The sequence below is a fragment of the Euleptes europaea genome, chromosome 7 (genome assembly GCF_029931775.1).
Source record: "Euleptes europaea isolate rEulEur1 chromosome 7, rEulEur1.hap1, whole genome shotgun sequence".
Classification (NCBI taxonomy): Eukaryota; Metazoa; Chordata; class Lepidosauria; order Squamata; family Sphaerodactylidae; genus Euleptes; species Euleptes europaea.
The window spans coordinates 60,226,856-60,242,871 of record NC_079318.1 but is presented as its reverse complement, the minus strand read 5'-3'; the positions used below and the strand labels follow the sequence as shown (position 1 = coordinate 60,242,871).

Genomic DNA, 16,016 nt, shown 5'->3' with positions numbered 1-16,016 from the left:
CAGCTGATTGCTGTACTGAAAATACTTCTCTCTTAGAGGCCTTTTATCTGAGCTTTTTCCCTGCTTCTTGTTCCAGCCAATTGCCTGTCTTACTCTTTCTGTTGTGTATAGATTTCCAGGTTGGGTCACAAAGAGACAACTGCTGTTGACGGGTAGCATTTGTCTTGGCTTTCTTGCAAGTCTAACGTAAAACAAAGATAGCATTACTAACATTTAAGTGTTCCTGTTTGGCTGGACATAATGTATGAGCTGAAACCAGGTAGAGAAATAGTTCTGAGGATCACTTGTATTCTATTAGGCACAGAAGCAAGCAAGCGAAAAAGGTAACATGACACTGAAGCTTTCTTGGAATCTGTCCTAAAACTTAAATAAGTTGGAGGGTCAAATTCCATGCTTGTGTTCCCTCCCCCAACCAAAAATTTAATTCTACCTTGATCTGACGAATCTCAATGAGTCAAAGCCTAGCTCCTGATCCCCCACCACACACCCATATTGCAAGTGTTTTATTTGCAGTGCAACAGAAGTTAGGAAATGTGGCAAAAGCAGACTATGAGGTCTTTAAAAGATAAGGTGTTGTTCAACTCCTCTTCCCAGTGTTTTCCTGCTTGTCTCCCCAAACTGTCCCATTTGTATGCTTACAACTTAGATGGCAGACTAGAACGAGGGTGCTTGAAATGGGTAAGTACCCAGAGGTACTGTTTGCCACTGCAGACTGGGATACTCAGAAAACATACTTAAATGGCAGTGTAGAAAAGCACAGAAACCAAGAACAGCAAATAAATAAGCAAATGAGCTTTGTCGAGGGCACAGGCATCCTTGGCTGCAATTGTGTTTGCAGTACTTGCCATTCTGCATTGCAAATATTAAAAAGGGAGGAGGAAAGGTGCTGTGCTAAGCTGTAGTGGCTGCTGGCAACTCACCGCCTTTGCCTTTTTAAGGGCATTGGCTTCCTGCCTCTGAAAATGATTGAATTATGTGCAGGCCGGTAAAGAAGCCACACTGGAGACTTCAGAGACTACAATAAGGTGCCAGGGTCTTATATTTGATTTAGCAATGCTGTTGGGAGCTGGGCCAGCTGGATTTGGCCATTTCTCAAGTTTGACCCCCTTCCCCAGACTTACTTCACTTTGCTGTTAGGGCCTGTTGATGAAGAACTTTCCTGAGCTTCTTTTTCACTCTGTGCTCATGTTTTCAAATGTCCTGCGTGTTCCCTGAACAAGCTGTGTGGGGTAATTTGGTTGCCAAAAGCACAGATCTGTTGTGTGAGTGTGAAGCTGATTGGGTTTATTCTCTGGTACATTTCACAACGCACGCACACTGATGATTGCTTGTGGCACCCAGTTCCCATTACTAGTTCTCCATGTGGACATTCAGAAAGTATATTAAAAAAAACCCAAACCAATAAACCCGCCACTGCGTCATTTAGAAAATAAACCTCAAATGGACGTCTTATTTAACCTGGTAATGTCACCCTACTTGCCCTTTTTGTCACTGGGAAGCAGATTTGAATGCAGTTTATTTGACTTCATGTATCTTGATGTTCACCATAAGTCAGCTGTGACTTGACGGCACACACGCACACCCCTTGATGCAGGGAGAAAAAATTGCACTAAGGTTCTTATTAACGTGGTCAGTTTGAGGTAGCATATAAATACATCTTACATTATTAGTGACCCTGTCCAATAAAAAATGAGCACTTTACATAACATAATTCCAATTTATAAACTGTTGAGTTCTTCAGGGCTCACAGATGCTAGAGCAACCCCACCACCTGCTGTTGCTATATGAATCACTATTCGTTTCAAGGAAACCAGTGCAATGAATGGAGGCTGCCAGGAACCGACTGGGAAGTGAAAATGACTCTGGAGCAAGTTGAGTTGAGTGGCCCTATGCAGGGCTACAAGTCAGTTCTTCAGGGCTACTCAGTTCATTGAGGCCACAATGGGCATTAGCTCACCTATTGCATTCTTCCCCCCTCCCTCCCAAACTGGCAGCAGTGCAGGAGGAGGCATTTGGTGAGTTGACACCAGTTGTCATTGCTGATGAAGGGTCTTGGCCAAGCGGCCCCTGAGGCATTGGCAAAGTTACAGAGGGGCTTGGCTCTGCTTGCTCCTGGCTTCCAGTGGCCCCTCTAGGGCAATGGCCTGCTGGGAACTTTCCCTGTAAGTTAAATGGCCAGTCCACCCATGGAGGCTGCACAGTTGAAGAGCTGTTCTGATTGTGTTCTCTGTTGCTTATAGCCAGGGCGAGCTCAAGCTATTGCTCTGCCCCAAGCACTGTCCTCCCTACTTTCCTGGCAGGCTCCAAGGTGGGGTGGAGAGGAAACATCTATCTCTGTGGCCCACCTTGGATGGAAGATCCTGGGTGGTTTGCAGCAGAGAAAATGCATGCCTTCTCTACTGCCACCTGATCCTCAATCAGAGTCAGGGTGCAGATGTGTTTCCTTTGTATTCCACTCTGGATAGACATTGAGTGGGAGGAGCATGCACTCTTTGCCACCCATCAAGGTTCCTTTGCCTGGGTGCTTCCTCTGCATCCTGCCTCAAATTCTGAGCAGGTAGCAATTACATGAGAGAGTGGGGAGCATCTCCTCTCATGGAGCCTGGGCAGGGGCCAAAGTGGTGCATAAGGCATTCCTGTCACCTTGAGGGAAATACCTTAAATGGAGTACAGGCCTACTTCCATCCACTTATAGAACAAACTTTAATATATTTATCCCTGGATTCCTTGACAATTGAGAGAATAATTTTGAAATGAGGAATATTAACTCTTTAATTGAGATTTCCTTATTGTAGGCCGTTTCTGCATGAATCGCTTACAACAGATTTTCCATGTGGTCAATCTGTGAGAATTGGAATCTATTTCCACAATTTTTGTCCGCACGCCTCCCTTAACGTTGTTTTCTGTGTTCCCATATTATCCTGTTTGCACTTTTCCCTAAAAGCGATGTTTTCAGGTGGGGAGCGTCATGTCATTTGTGATGTAGCTGATGATCGCTCTGGAGGCTTCCCCCGCTTCCCCCTACTGTTTGTTTACAGTGAAGAAGTTGGCACAAAAATGGATGCCCCAACACTGAAGCACAATCCACCATTAGAGACTCCTCTTCAAAAACAAGTGCATTCCCCTTGTGTTTGCGTATCGTCGGCACTCTTTTCTGTGTGTGGTAATGAAAACCGAACCCCCCCTTTCCTTTCTATAACCAATCTCTTTAATCCGGTTACATTTGATGCTGCAAACACACGCCCCCTCCCTTCCTCTCAATCTACCTTTTTTAAATTTTGGAGGCTCAGATCAATGATAGAACAATGGATTGATAGATCCATTGATGTAAACTATTTGTGCGTGTTTGCAGCATCAAAAGTAACCTGATTAAAGAGATCTGTTTTAGAAAGAAAAGGGGGGGGGGGATCTGGACCTTAAAAATATGGAAGTGCCGATGAGCGGGAAGACTGTACTTTTCAAATTGAAGTGAGGTGAGGAAGCTACAAACGCGAGAATCCCCCTTTTTTGCATTGCCTTGGATCGAATGAAGAAAGGTGGGGGGATTCTTGTGTTCATTCTGCATGTGATCTAGCAATGTCAAACCACAGCTTAACTTAAAAAAATCTTTCAGAGTTCCCAAAAGCACCAGCACTTCGTCCCAAATCCCCTTCCTTTTCCTGCGGGGTGGTGGTGGTATTCTAGCATTCCTTTGTTGGTCTAGCATAAAAAGGGGGGAAATTGGGGGGAATGTGTGGTGGGAATGAAAGAAAGGGGAGACGAGCAAAACAGTGGACATGAACAAGTGAAAGGTGTTTGGTGGGGCGGAGACATAAAGAACGTTTCTCACGCTGGAGGACAGTTGGCTTGGAAACAGAGGAAAGATTACATTGCAGTATAAGTTGTTGCGGAAGAAACGGATAATAAACAATGGGAAAATGTTTCCAACACCAAATGGAGGAGAAAACGTGTGGACGAGAAAAATACAACGTAACTTTTTTACGTCATGAAATGTTGTAAACCATTCATGCGGAAACGACCTTAGTTCCTGTAGGCAGATTTAGTATTTTATTTATGCAAACCTCACCCTAAATGTTGTAAATAGAAAACAGCCTATATTTAAAAATGCATAAAATAGGTATTAAAACTTTAAAACATTATATTCTAAAACTCTGTGTGTATAAGGTCCTGTTGTTGGGTCATGGGAGACAAGGAAATATGAATGCAAGTTGTCTGTAGCTAACTGGAAAGTTTACGTTGTTCTCATGGTATGTGCTCACTGGATTGTTACCCCTTTGTACAATCTAGTAATTGCCTCTGAGTTCTGGAACTCAAGTCTTTGCACTTCTGCTTCCTCTTTACCCACTTGAGAGCTTCTCTATTTCAGTTGAGAAGACCACATCTGAACATGCAAAGAATGCATGCACAGATGGGTAAACTTAATGGGTTATTTCACATGCACAGAAAATGCTCTTGTACATCAAAGAACATATGGATTTCTGGGTGATGTGTTTTTAAGTACAGGAGAATGCTGACAATTATTTCCCCATGTGTTTTCCATATTATCTTTGTTGCCAAAGCACTTCCTTGTAGCGGGTCCAGTTTGTACTAGCCAATGACCCCAGGAGACAGTAATTTTTTCAATGCAGTTAATAACTTTCATGAATGCTGGTGATCATCAAGTGGAGAGAAAACTATTGTATGAGACAATAACACTTTTAATTTTAAGCTGTACTATCCTGCTTTATTGCAGGAAATGTGTTCAAGTGACCCCTTACAATATTTTTGAGTTTGACAGTTCTTAAGATGTGTTATCTGCTTTAAGTTCATACATCATTTTGGACATTGAAAAATGCAATAGTATTACCTATAGATTTCTTTTGGGGAGATTTAAAGAGGCAAAAGTTATGAGTGTGCTACAGTTAGTTAAAAGCCAAACAGTAAATAGAAAAAGCTCCAAAGGGCAAAAGATTAAAATATAGCCTTACTGGACATAAATATTGTTGAAAAATTGAAGAGGATGGTTTCAGAGGGTAGCCATGTTGGCTTGCAGTAGAACACCTAGATTTGAGTCCAGGAGCACCGTGGAGACCAACAAGGTTTCCAAGGTAGGAACTTTTGAGAGTCAAAGCTTTGACTCTCAAAAGCTTATACCTTGGAAATCTTGTTGGTCTCCATGGTGCTACTGGACATTAATTATAATTCCTGTGTAACAAAATGTTGTATTAAAATCCCAGATGTACCCAATCTCCGATTTATAGTTATTAATCCCCATTGTTGCCACCTCCAAAATCTTTGTGTCTTTTTTTGTCCTACATTTCTACAGATTTGGTGCCTGGTTAAATAGATGAATAGCCATGCATAAAATAGATGAAATAGCCATGCATAAAGGACATTTTCGAGACTAGAAAGTGCAGTAGCCATGCCTAGTTTTAATGATTTAAAATATATCTGTGCTGCCTTTCTCCTAATGTGGATTCCAAGGCAAGGTACACTTCCTAGGGAAGATGGCAAAATGACTAGCAAAATGTATCACTCCAGTACTCCCTTCTTCCCATTTAATACAAGATGACAACAACATCCTATTTATTATTATAGTATGCTTATATCCCACCTTTCTTCCATCGTGGAACTCATGGTACACATAGGTCTCCTAGAGAGGCACTTAAATGAGCCAGATCAGTTTAGCTTCATCAACATTGCTTCATCAGCCTTCCAGCAATACCGTAGTAACCTATCTAACAAAGGAATAGTCAGATGTTGATTCCTTGAGAAACTTTCAATTAAATGGTAATTCGAAAATAAATTGAGAGGAAAGTTGTTCTCGTTCTTTGGCAAGACAGTTTCTGTGATTTGCCCTGATTCTTCAAGATAGGGCAAGAGAGAGTTGCCCTGAACCATGAGGAAAGGTGTAAGGAGGAAAGGCAGTAACCAGAAGTACAGGTACTTGGAAACTGGTTCCATTGAGATAAATGTTTACTTTTGAGATAGCAAAAAAACTAGACTTGCAGCCTTTCTGCATTTTTATAGCTACTGGTAGAGACATTTATCTCAAAGAAGGCACATAGACTGATTAGTAATACTATTCTGAATATATTCCTTTTTTCTGCTTGGCTGTTTCACAGAAGAAGCTGTTTTTAGATCCTGGCACCCAAAAGAGCATTCTGGCCCCACCTGGATGCTTACTGTGTGGTCCCTGGCAGACCTTGGTGAGCTGAGTGTTGGAGGTGGTTATTTGAAGAAAGAGTCATTATTTGAAAGCAAGATAATTTCCTCTCTTGATAATAGTGATGGCTTTTGCAGCATTCTTGTCGCCACTCTGGTACTCAAGCAATATCCAAGAAGTTGGCTTCGACCGGTCTTTTGAGTTGCTGGCTTTCAGGTCCCCCCCAGCACTGAAAAACCCTGCATGGTATAAGCCAGTGACTTGTCACCAATTTTATGTTTGTGTGCTGCTGACTCACAGCATGGTTGCTTCTGCTGGTTTTGTGCATGAAGTCAGCTGACAACTTTATAAAGAAGGTGGTAGCTTGGACCAGCAAGGCTTATTGCAGGCTGCAGGCTGCCCCCAAGGTGAGTTTGCCGCCTTTCCAGCGCTACTTTATTTCTCTGGGCTTAGACTGTATTTGTTCCAGCAGAACAATCTGCTTGTGATGACCTGCAGTAATTTTGTGTGTGTTTCCCCCCTCCCCTTTTGTTTTTCCCCCCTCCCCTCTTCTTCTAGATAAATGGCTCATTTAAATTGGGAGCTGCTACTAAAATATTCTCTGGCTGGCAAATGCAGTGCCTAGCAGCTGCCATAAAGGACGAACCAATCATGAGTGGGGGAGGGGAACAGGTCGACATTCTGCCGGCCAACTACGTGGTGAAGGACCGTTGGAAAGTGGTGAGTACATTTCTCTCTCTCTCTCTAGCCTTGGAGGATGTCATATCCTTCAACTTCTGTTTCTTACCTGGTAGAATTCTGAATTTTTTGAGAGCTTCCCTATTAGCAAATGCCCTAATGTTACTTGGAGAGCGTGTATTTCCGGAGTCGTTGACACTTGTAATGAAGAAATAAGGGTTTTTTAATGTAATGTGCTGTGCATGGAGCTGCTGCTGTCTGTGTAGAAGCTTCAGCTGCTACAGGATAAGACAACCAGCCTAGGACAGCTGGATAGAGTAGTAGTAATACATTTTATTTATACTCTGCCCTCCCCCCAGCGAACTGGGCTTGGGGCGGCTAATGACAGGTAAGTATACATGTAAATACAAGTTAAAACAATCTAAACAGTCTCAAACAACACCAACAATAATTCCTATATAGATGGCACCTAAACATTCCACCTTGGAAAGATGTCATAAAAGATGGCTGTATATCGGTGCCTACTATTGATGTCATTCCGATCTCGAGGTGACCGTTGCATGGATCACTGTGGCAAGAACCATGTGGGACAGGTAAGGGGTCATCTGCCGGAACTGATGGAGATGAAAAAAAAAAACCATCTTGCCTGTGTGCATGACCTGGGCCTCCAACGACAGGGAGGCATCCAAGGTCACTTCCAAACTCTTGACAGAGGCGGCTGAACCCCGTCAAAGGTGGGAAGCTGAACAGTCTGACCTGGTCCACCCTGGCCCAGCAACAGGATCTTCATCTTTGATGGGTTCAGTTTCAGATGGCTCTGTTTCAACCATTTAACCACAGCCTCCAGACACCCGGCCAGATTATCCGGGACAGTGTTCGGCCATCCATCAACAGATACAGCTGGGTGTCATCTGCATACTAATGACAGCCCAGCTCAAACCTCCTGACTAGCTGGGCACTATAGATGTTAAATAACATGGAGGAGAGGATTGCCCCCTGAGGGAATCCACACACCAAGGGGTGTCATGGAGATATGCTCTCTTCAATTGCAGGAGGAATATACTTCATCAGGATTCCATCCATTTACACTAGTTCCTTTTCAAGATAACTGACTCACATGATGTTCTGAGCATGACACAATCTAAGGTCTTTTATGCATAGCTGTTTCACTCGCCATCACCCCTCCAATGACTTGGTAAAAGGTTTTTGTTTGGATTATGCATGCTGTTTCTGACCATCAGAGGTCTCCTTGCTCTCCCCCTGCGTTTCCTTATGTTTTGCCCATGTTTTGAGGGACCTGTTTTATCTCGAATTTGAAAATGTGGGCTAAACGTGGGGAAACACAGGGGGAGAGCGAGGCGACCTCTGATGGTCGGAAATGGCAGGCATAATCCTGACAAAGTCCCGAAGTTGTTGGAGGGATGATGGCGAGTGAAATAGCCATGCATAAAAGACGTAAGCAACTCTCTCGTTTGGCTGTTTCCCTTGCCATCTCCCCTCCAATGACTTTGGGTCTTTGTTTTGATTATGTATGCCGTTTCTGACTGTCAGAGATCGCCTCGCTTTCCCCTTGTGTATCTGCACATTTTGGACCTGTTTTATCACAAATGTGAAAACGCAGGGGAAATGTGTGGAAACGCAGGGGGAGAGCAAGGCAACCTCTGACAATTGGAAATGGCATGCATAATCAAAACCAAGAGCTGAAGCCATCCAAGGGGTGACTGCGAGGGAAACAGCCATGCATAAAAGGCCTTTGATTTATGCTCCATCACACCCATGCTAAGAGAGATTTTTGATGGGAATTCTATAATTCCGGAACCTACTTGCCACTTCATTTTGTACCTGGTTATTTGTGGGACCTTAACAAAAGTACCTTAATGGTAAAATTGTAGTCAACCCTTAACACATAATGTTTCTTTTATCTATTCTAGAAGAACAGTTGTTATTGTCCCTAATTTACCAATGAAGTAGTTATCCAAATCGGTACTTCCTTACAAATATGGCTGAATTTGGTTTAATATCTCAATCTGTATGTTTAGACTGAATTTGCCCTGTGTTTTATGATTCTGTGAAGGGAACTTGACCCTGAAGAGAGGGCCCCACTACCATGGCTGAAAAGAAGCATTTGTTTCTCACAACCCATTTAGTCAAAACTCTTATGTCTTGCTGAAGAATGCTAACAGGAGCATATAAGGGTAGGGTAAATGCTGGGCTGTGTTTAGAAAAGATACAGTGCTGTAATAGCAGAAGAAATGAACTGAACCCTCTTCAGTGACGAAGAAGAGAAAGAAGTGTCTATCTGTCTCTTCCATCCTTCTTCCTAGGAGATGAGGGCAGTACGCATGGTTTGTCTCTTCACCACTTTATTTTTGATTCCAGTCAGCCCTAGTGCCTTATCTGTTAGGGCAGTGTTCATTCGAACTCTGTGTACAGATTTGCCGTACCGCTGGCTGTGTAAGTTGGACCCATGTCTCCCACCAGCAGAGAGATGAGCAGACATTTGCAGCTGGTGCGTCATGAGTAAAGTCGAGCTGGCTACTCCTGCTTAAATGGGGAGAAAATAATATATATAAAGTCTTATTTTAGTATTGCAAGTGTTTTGTAATTTTTGAGAATTGCCTGAAGAAGGGCAATTGGTATTTGTTTTGGGTTTCTTTCCACGCTGTCTGTGTTGCTGCAGGGTATGTGAACTGCAGTTGAGGTGGTCAGCTGCTAATGTGGATTTCATGCATGCTATGTTGTGAAATATTTGGCCCTCAGCCAGCAAGACAAGCTCCTGTTGTATTCATCCATCCTGTGGCACACTGAATTAAACATACTGTTTTTGGAGATAAAACCTGAATACTCTTGCGTACAGTATCCTTGCTGTTTGGAACAGTGCATTCAAAAGGGCACAAACTCTTCAGAATGCTTTGATGAAGAGTAAGGTGCAGTGCTTTATAAACTCCTGGAAGCAAGCTTTCCTTCCTCAAATAGAATAATCAGGCTACTAGTTAGATGTGTTTGCATATTAGCTTGGCCCTTGTTAGTGTCAGCGTTCATTAGGTTGACAACAGTAACTCCGGCTGTGCTTTCCATACCATCTTGCTTGAGATTTCTGTGCTGCAAGCCCAGCAATGTCCAACGTGTGCATCCCTGGAGTACCCAGGAAAATATAATTAAAATGTATTACCAGCAATGGCACCAGATGGTTGCTGAGCAGGTGATTTTGCTTGAAGCGATAATTGATAGACCAGAAGGGAAGGATACCCTTTGGGGAAAGGAAGCATGTAAAGAAGAAATGTTTCAAATGAAATCTGTTGTACAAATCAGTCATAAAATGGTAGTATTAGGGTTCAAGTTGACTGCAGCAACTACTCGAGGCAGTGCTTATTCTTTAAAGAAACAGACTTTAATATACAAAAGAAGTACCTCTGAGAACATTGTTTAGTCTATTTTTATGCTGATTTTCTCCTCAGTGGGGGTAAAGAGAGGGGCTGAAATATCTTAATGTTTTCAGGTTTCTTGTTCAGGCTCAGTTGATCCCTGCTTTACCAACTTTCTCTATCTGGCTGGTCACCTCTCTTCAGTTTATGTCTCCCTCAAAGTCCCCACAATGACTTTAGTATGTCTCTGTGTGTCTCAAGCATGTCTGCTTCTCGCTCTCAAGAAAGGCAGCTCCTCTCTCACAAGAATGGCTGTCCCTCTCCTTCTTCCCCCAAGCCCCCAAACCTCCCTACTAGTGGAGATTCAGCTGATAGAGAAGGGGAAAGGCTAGAACCGTTTGGTCACTTTGAAGCAGAAGGTCCTTACTGCCTACCTGCCCATATTAATGGCTTTACTGCCACATTCTGCCACATTCTTCAGCTTGGAATTGAGAAAGGGGGAATGGAGATGTCTCTTTCCCCAACCATACTATTCAGAAGATCAGTTTAAGTTTAACCCCATAACATTCAGAGGGTGAACCCAACATCCACAATGCAAAGTAAAAAAAAAAATGTACACAGATACCTGGGGTGTGGTGTCATTTCACCACACTGGCAAACAGTGCCAACAATTCCCCCTCCTGCTCCCATACAGGATGCCTTTCTCTCACCACTGAACAATTGTGTTCTGTCCCGTTGTCCTTGGAATTAAGAGGCAAGGCTTTATTTCAAGGCAGGTAGCAGGGCTTCCATGAAGATCTGAACCATGACACCTTTTTTTCAAAAATTAAGTGTGGCCCCTCCCACCCTTCACTTCATTTTGAGAAAGATAGTTCAGTCTCGGGGAGAACTGATAAAGCTTACAGTGATGCCAGTGTGGAAGAGGGGGAAGCCAGGTATGCTGCATCAAGCTGTTTGGAGGAAGGACAGAATAAAAAATGTGTACCTGGCTGTAGTACCCACTGGGGCAAGGCCCCTGTAATGGATTCAGGTAAGTACAAGACCTCCCTAGTGAGAACACTCCATTCAGTCACCTGTGTAATCCTTAATCCTTCTTCCCTATCATTGGGAGAACAGTAAGAAGGTTGTGGCCTGACCTGGCTGTCCTTCTAGCTCTCCAATGGGAGCTGGACTTGGTAAAGAGGGCAGCTGGTCTTCACCTGAGATCCTGAGGTGCCAGGAGCCTGGGATGAAACAGGAATTGTAGGGATCTCCTTTCCCTTCAGGGAGTTTCCCTCTGACGTCAAGGACAGACTGGAGCTGGTTCCATGTGTCAGCTTGGGGCTTTTCTTCACACATGAATGATGTCCGGGGAATCGTCTGGTTGTTTTGGATGATAGACTCATACTGGGAGGAAGCGGCTGTCTGTGTGGCAGCTTTTTATGCCATTAGATGAGTATTATGGTGATTTTCCACAGGGGTGGGAGGTATATCAGTTTTCCCCAGCACCTTTTTGTTTTTCCACACTCTCATCCTCAGTGTGGGAAGCAAATCCTCTACAGCCTGCTGTGGTCCAGCATCTGCTTTTGTCAGTTCTGTTGGTTGGCACGGGCTGAACTGCTTCATTTGTTCTGACTCGGGAGCTTTTAAACAGTACTGTTGGATACCCAGGGCTGAGCTCTACAGAAATGCCACCAAACACTTTCATAAATGTGCTTGCCCCAATTGTAACAGGTTCGGCTTGGGGCTCTGCCTTGAGTCTTTCAGTCCTTAGATATGGCACTGTTCCAACAGTGAAGCAATAATGTTTTTACAGATCAATTTAATACATCTGTCAAACTTTCCCCCAAGATTTTGCAGGCTGTCAGTTGTTTGAAAAATGGAGATGTTAGTTCTTCTCATTTTACTGGGTGACAGTTCAATTTCCAGTCTCTTTCTAAGCATTTGATGTTCAGATTGCTGTCAGTAGACTCTTGTAATTTTTTTAAGGGAGGGACTGTTTTTAAAAATAAACACAAACAATGTTTTTGAGTCCCAGAGCAATCCTCCTTTCAGCACTCACTGGAAAATAGTTTGTTGTATCTTTATAAATTTATCTGGTGGAAAATCTGTGGCATCCCCCCTGTTTGTGTGTCATTGCATCTTTGCTTCCTCCCCTGTCCCCCTGTTTCTCTCAATCTCTCACTCTTTCTCCCTCCTGCCACCCTTTCCTTTCTCTTTCTCTTCTGCATGCTGGTCACTTCCTCTCTCCACCATGGTGTGGTGGTTAAGATTCTGGAGAACTGGGTTTGATTCCCCACTCCTCCACATGAGTGGCGGACTTTAATCTGGTGAACAGGATTTGTTTCCCCACTCCTCCCCATGAAGCCTCCTGTGTGACCTTGGGCTAGTCACAGTTCTCTCAGAACTCTCTCAGCCCCACCTACTTCTCAAGGTGCCTGTTATGGGGAGAGGTTTGTAGAAAGATCTGTCTTTCCTGTTCACAGCTCCAGCCACTGGATTTAACTATCCAAATATTTGGCCAACTTTGCTATTAGAATATAAGATAAAATGTTGGGAAACAGCATTATTATTTTTACTTTGTTTCAGCTGGGATTTTGCAATCCCATATTTGTTTTAGGGGTATTCCACTCTCTCCTGTTAAGTTTATAGGAGCAACTCTGTCCTAGGTCTGTTTCATACATTATATAGAAAAAAACTCACGTCTGCCACCAAGTGTGCTTTTGACACCTGGGACCTCTGGCCAGTCCCAGTTCTGTAATGGGGGCATGTGTGATGCTTAAAAACAAGCACCAATGTGTTGCATTCACAGTTCATACCCAAAAATTTAAAGCATGTACTTCAAAATGTAATGTGTGCCCCTATATTTGGGGCAATTCCGTTTTTTCTCCATTTGGTGCCTGACACCTGCTGCACATAACCAGCTTGCCACAAGGGGGAGCTTCTGTATGAGTGAACTTAAACCCTGTTACTTTGCAATGTTTATTGGTAAAATACCCTGGCTTGGGAACAGAAAACAGTCATGAAATAATTAAGAAACAGATACACTGTAGTCTAGTACCCATGCAGCCATTCTGACTTACTTGAGTTTAATATTTTTAAGGATGAAAGAGAGCATTCATGTGATTTAGCAATCTATGTCATCCATTATTACCGTCCATCACTATCTTAAGTACCCTGTAGTACTTTTCTATATCATGCGGTGGTCTTGATGTTTATATTGTCAGCTTCTACTCTCCTGTCTTCGTTGATTTCATACCATGATGAGTCAATAATATGTCCTGAATCTCCATCCATCAGAGGCTTTTCAATGTTTTCATTGATTCCTCTATCCCTACGATTGCACTTGAATCTGTTTTTAGAAAGCAATCCATCCTTGATTTTTTTTTAAATACACAAGATGTCAGAGATTAAACCATGATCATTAATACTTGTGCTAAGTAACTATACCATCTTTCTTATATGAAATTATCAAACTTCTTCTGGATATTGACCCTGAAGGCATGTGGATTCTGCTTTTGCCGCACAATTCTAGTGCAGTTCATTCTTCTGTGGCTCACAGTGGGCTTCCTTTTGGTTGTCTATCCTTTACTTGCTCCAGAGCTCAACCTGGGACTTTATTTTTCCTTGGTGTCTACATGCCTTGGCATCATTGCCAGGTTACAGATGCCCCTGGGATGCCTGGTCATGCTTTGCTTCTTTGCGATGTGCTCTGGTACACTCTTCCTTCAAACTCTTGAGATAATAAGTATGTCATTGAATGTCTGTTGCACCATATTCTATTCAGATCGTGCAGTTTATCTGTACCAAGCAACTTTGTATATGTTTTGTTGAACTTCTGCTAGCTCCAGAGAAGGAGAAAGAGTCATAAAACTACTGAAGCACATTCATTGACTACCAGCATCATGACACTGATCTAAATTGCACTGCAATCTGAGAATCCCAACATTGTAAGTAGTTCTGCTCTTAATTCAGGGCAAAAGTGGGATTTGACCAGGAAATGGCCTGTTAGCCCTTACCTTGATTTCTCATATTTGTATGTGTGTTGGCAGTGTTTTCTTATTGTTTGAGCTGACGCAGGGTAGCCTTGGATGACAGGTTGAAGTCCCTGGGCTTTTAATTCTGGTGGAACTGAGACCTCCGTAGCAAGTCTAGCTCAGGCGTTTGTGGGTGCCATAAGAATCAATTATGTATACCAAACTGTTTAGTCTCATGCATGTTGCAGATCCTATTCTTTTATTTCAGGTAGGTAGGTGGATGGTCCATGAGTGAGGAATATATTATTTAAGGTTAGACCACAATCTGGTTAAGGATGAGTTCACAGTGGTGGGCCTATTGATGAATGGTGGAGCCCCCATTAAGTTGGTCTGATTCTGGAAGCTTGGCAAATGGCTTTCTGGAAGCTTTTGAGAATTCTTTAGCAGATGTGACTGGATTCTTGGGAAAGGGAGTTGTCTTTGGTGTGACAGCTGTTAAGTGCTGTCTCCCAATTGCCAGGAGTGCAGGTTGAGAATGATAAGGCAAGAGAGGGTGATGACTGGAGTGCGGGTGGAAGAAGACTCATGGCCAGTGCAATGGAAGAGCTTAGATTGTGTATGAAGGTGGTGATGCCAACAATGTTTCTGCTCAGTCTCCCCCTGGCTTTGTAATAGTTAACCCCCCAACACCATACTTAAAAGTTCTACACAGTTTTTTGATGGATAAAATTGCCCTAATCTGATAGGACTGTGAGCAGCACCATTGCTTTAGTTGATATCAGAAGCATGCAGGCTTCCAGTTACATTTTATTGGATGAGTTTCAGTTATTGATAGCCAAGGATGCGTTCTGTCAATTATGGCTAGTATTGAAGAACTAGGTGAAATAATTGTCCTGTTTTTGATATAGCTATCTTTAAAATGATCTTTTTTGAAGAAGGTGGTGGTTTAGCTTTGAAAAAGTCCGTGGAGAAACTACTGCCTCTTCCCAAAAGAACAAACCCCTATTTGGCCCATGAGCTGGAGAATTTATCAGCCATTTTCTGTTCTCCTACACTGGGCTAAAGTGAGAGTCTGGCTGATCAATTCCAGGTGTTCCTGGCAGGTCATCCTGGTTGATGGCCTTTGCCATTAGAGGGACTGGGAGAGCATAACCTGGACCTCTACTTAGTTTTTTAGTAATAGTAATTTATGATATCCTGGACCAACTGAAAGCCCTGGGAGTGGAAGCAAGACTTTTTAAGAACCACAGACCTTTGGAGAATTTTTCTGCATTCCAGATCTTTCCCTATCTTGCTTATTGCTTGGACAGTCACTTTTGTTAATAGCAGGGAGACAGTTTAGAGATCAATAGTTCTTCCAGTCTGCTTTGTCACTTCTTTTGGCCAATCAGATAGGATATGATTGACACCATTCAGGCGTACTGCTTGTGTTCATATTTGCCTTTGCTGAACTGTGTTGTTAGCAATTCTGTTACGGTGTTATAGAGTTTGTGAAGAATTGTGATACACACTTGAAAGAAGACATGCAAAATTATTCACCAGGCTCTCTAGTTTTCACCTAAAACCATATTGTTTCATGTCTTTGAATTTATATTATGAGCCTTCCAATTCAATGTATGGATCTACAGATTTTAGCATAGAGATCAGCAACTGGCAATTGTTCGAGAATGTCTGGCCACCTGAGAGCTGCCACTTGGCTTCGTAGTTGTAACTTGCCATACCTTTTGAACTGCTTCTCCAGATATACCCCCATGCTCCAGTTGCATTCCTCAGAGAGCCGGCTCTGTGGTGCCCTCACTTAGGATTGCCTGTTTGGCAACAGCTGGATCCAGTCCTTTAGAATGGCCTACCAGAGTGTGTGTAAAGAGCATC

General features: G+C 43.0%; 1 protein-coding gene across 1 annotated transcript in view; it reads left to right on the top strand.

Moving 5' to 3' along the window:
- TTBK1 (tau tubulin kinase 1) overlaps window positions 1-16,016 on the top strand; it is a 103,259-nt gene that overhangs the window by 12,404 nt on the left and 74,839 nt on the right. Inside the window, exon 2 of the mRNA XM_056852907.1 lies at window positions 6,704-6,865. Within this exon, the coding sequence (XP_056708885.1) occupies window positions 6,758-6,865 (108 nt within the window). The 5' untranslated portion in view covers window positions 6,704-6,757. The remainder of the gene's footprint in view (window positions 1-6,703; window positions 6,866-16,016) is intronic.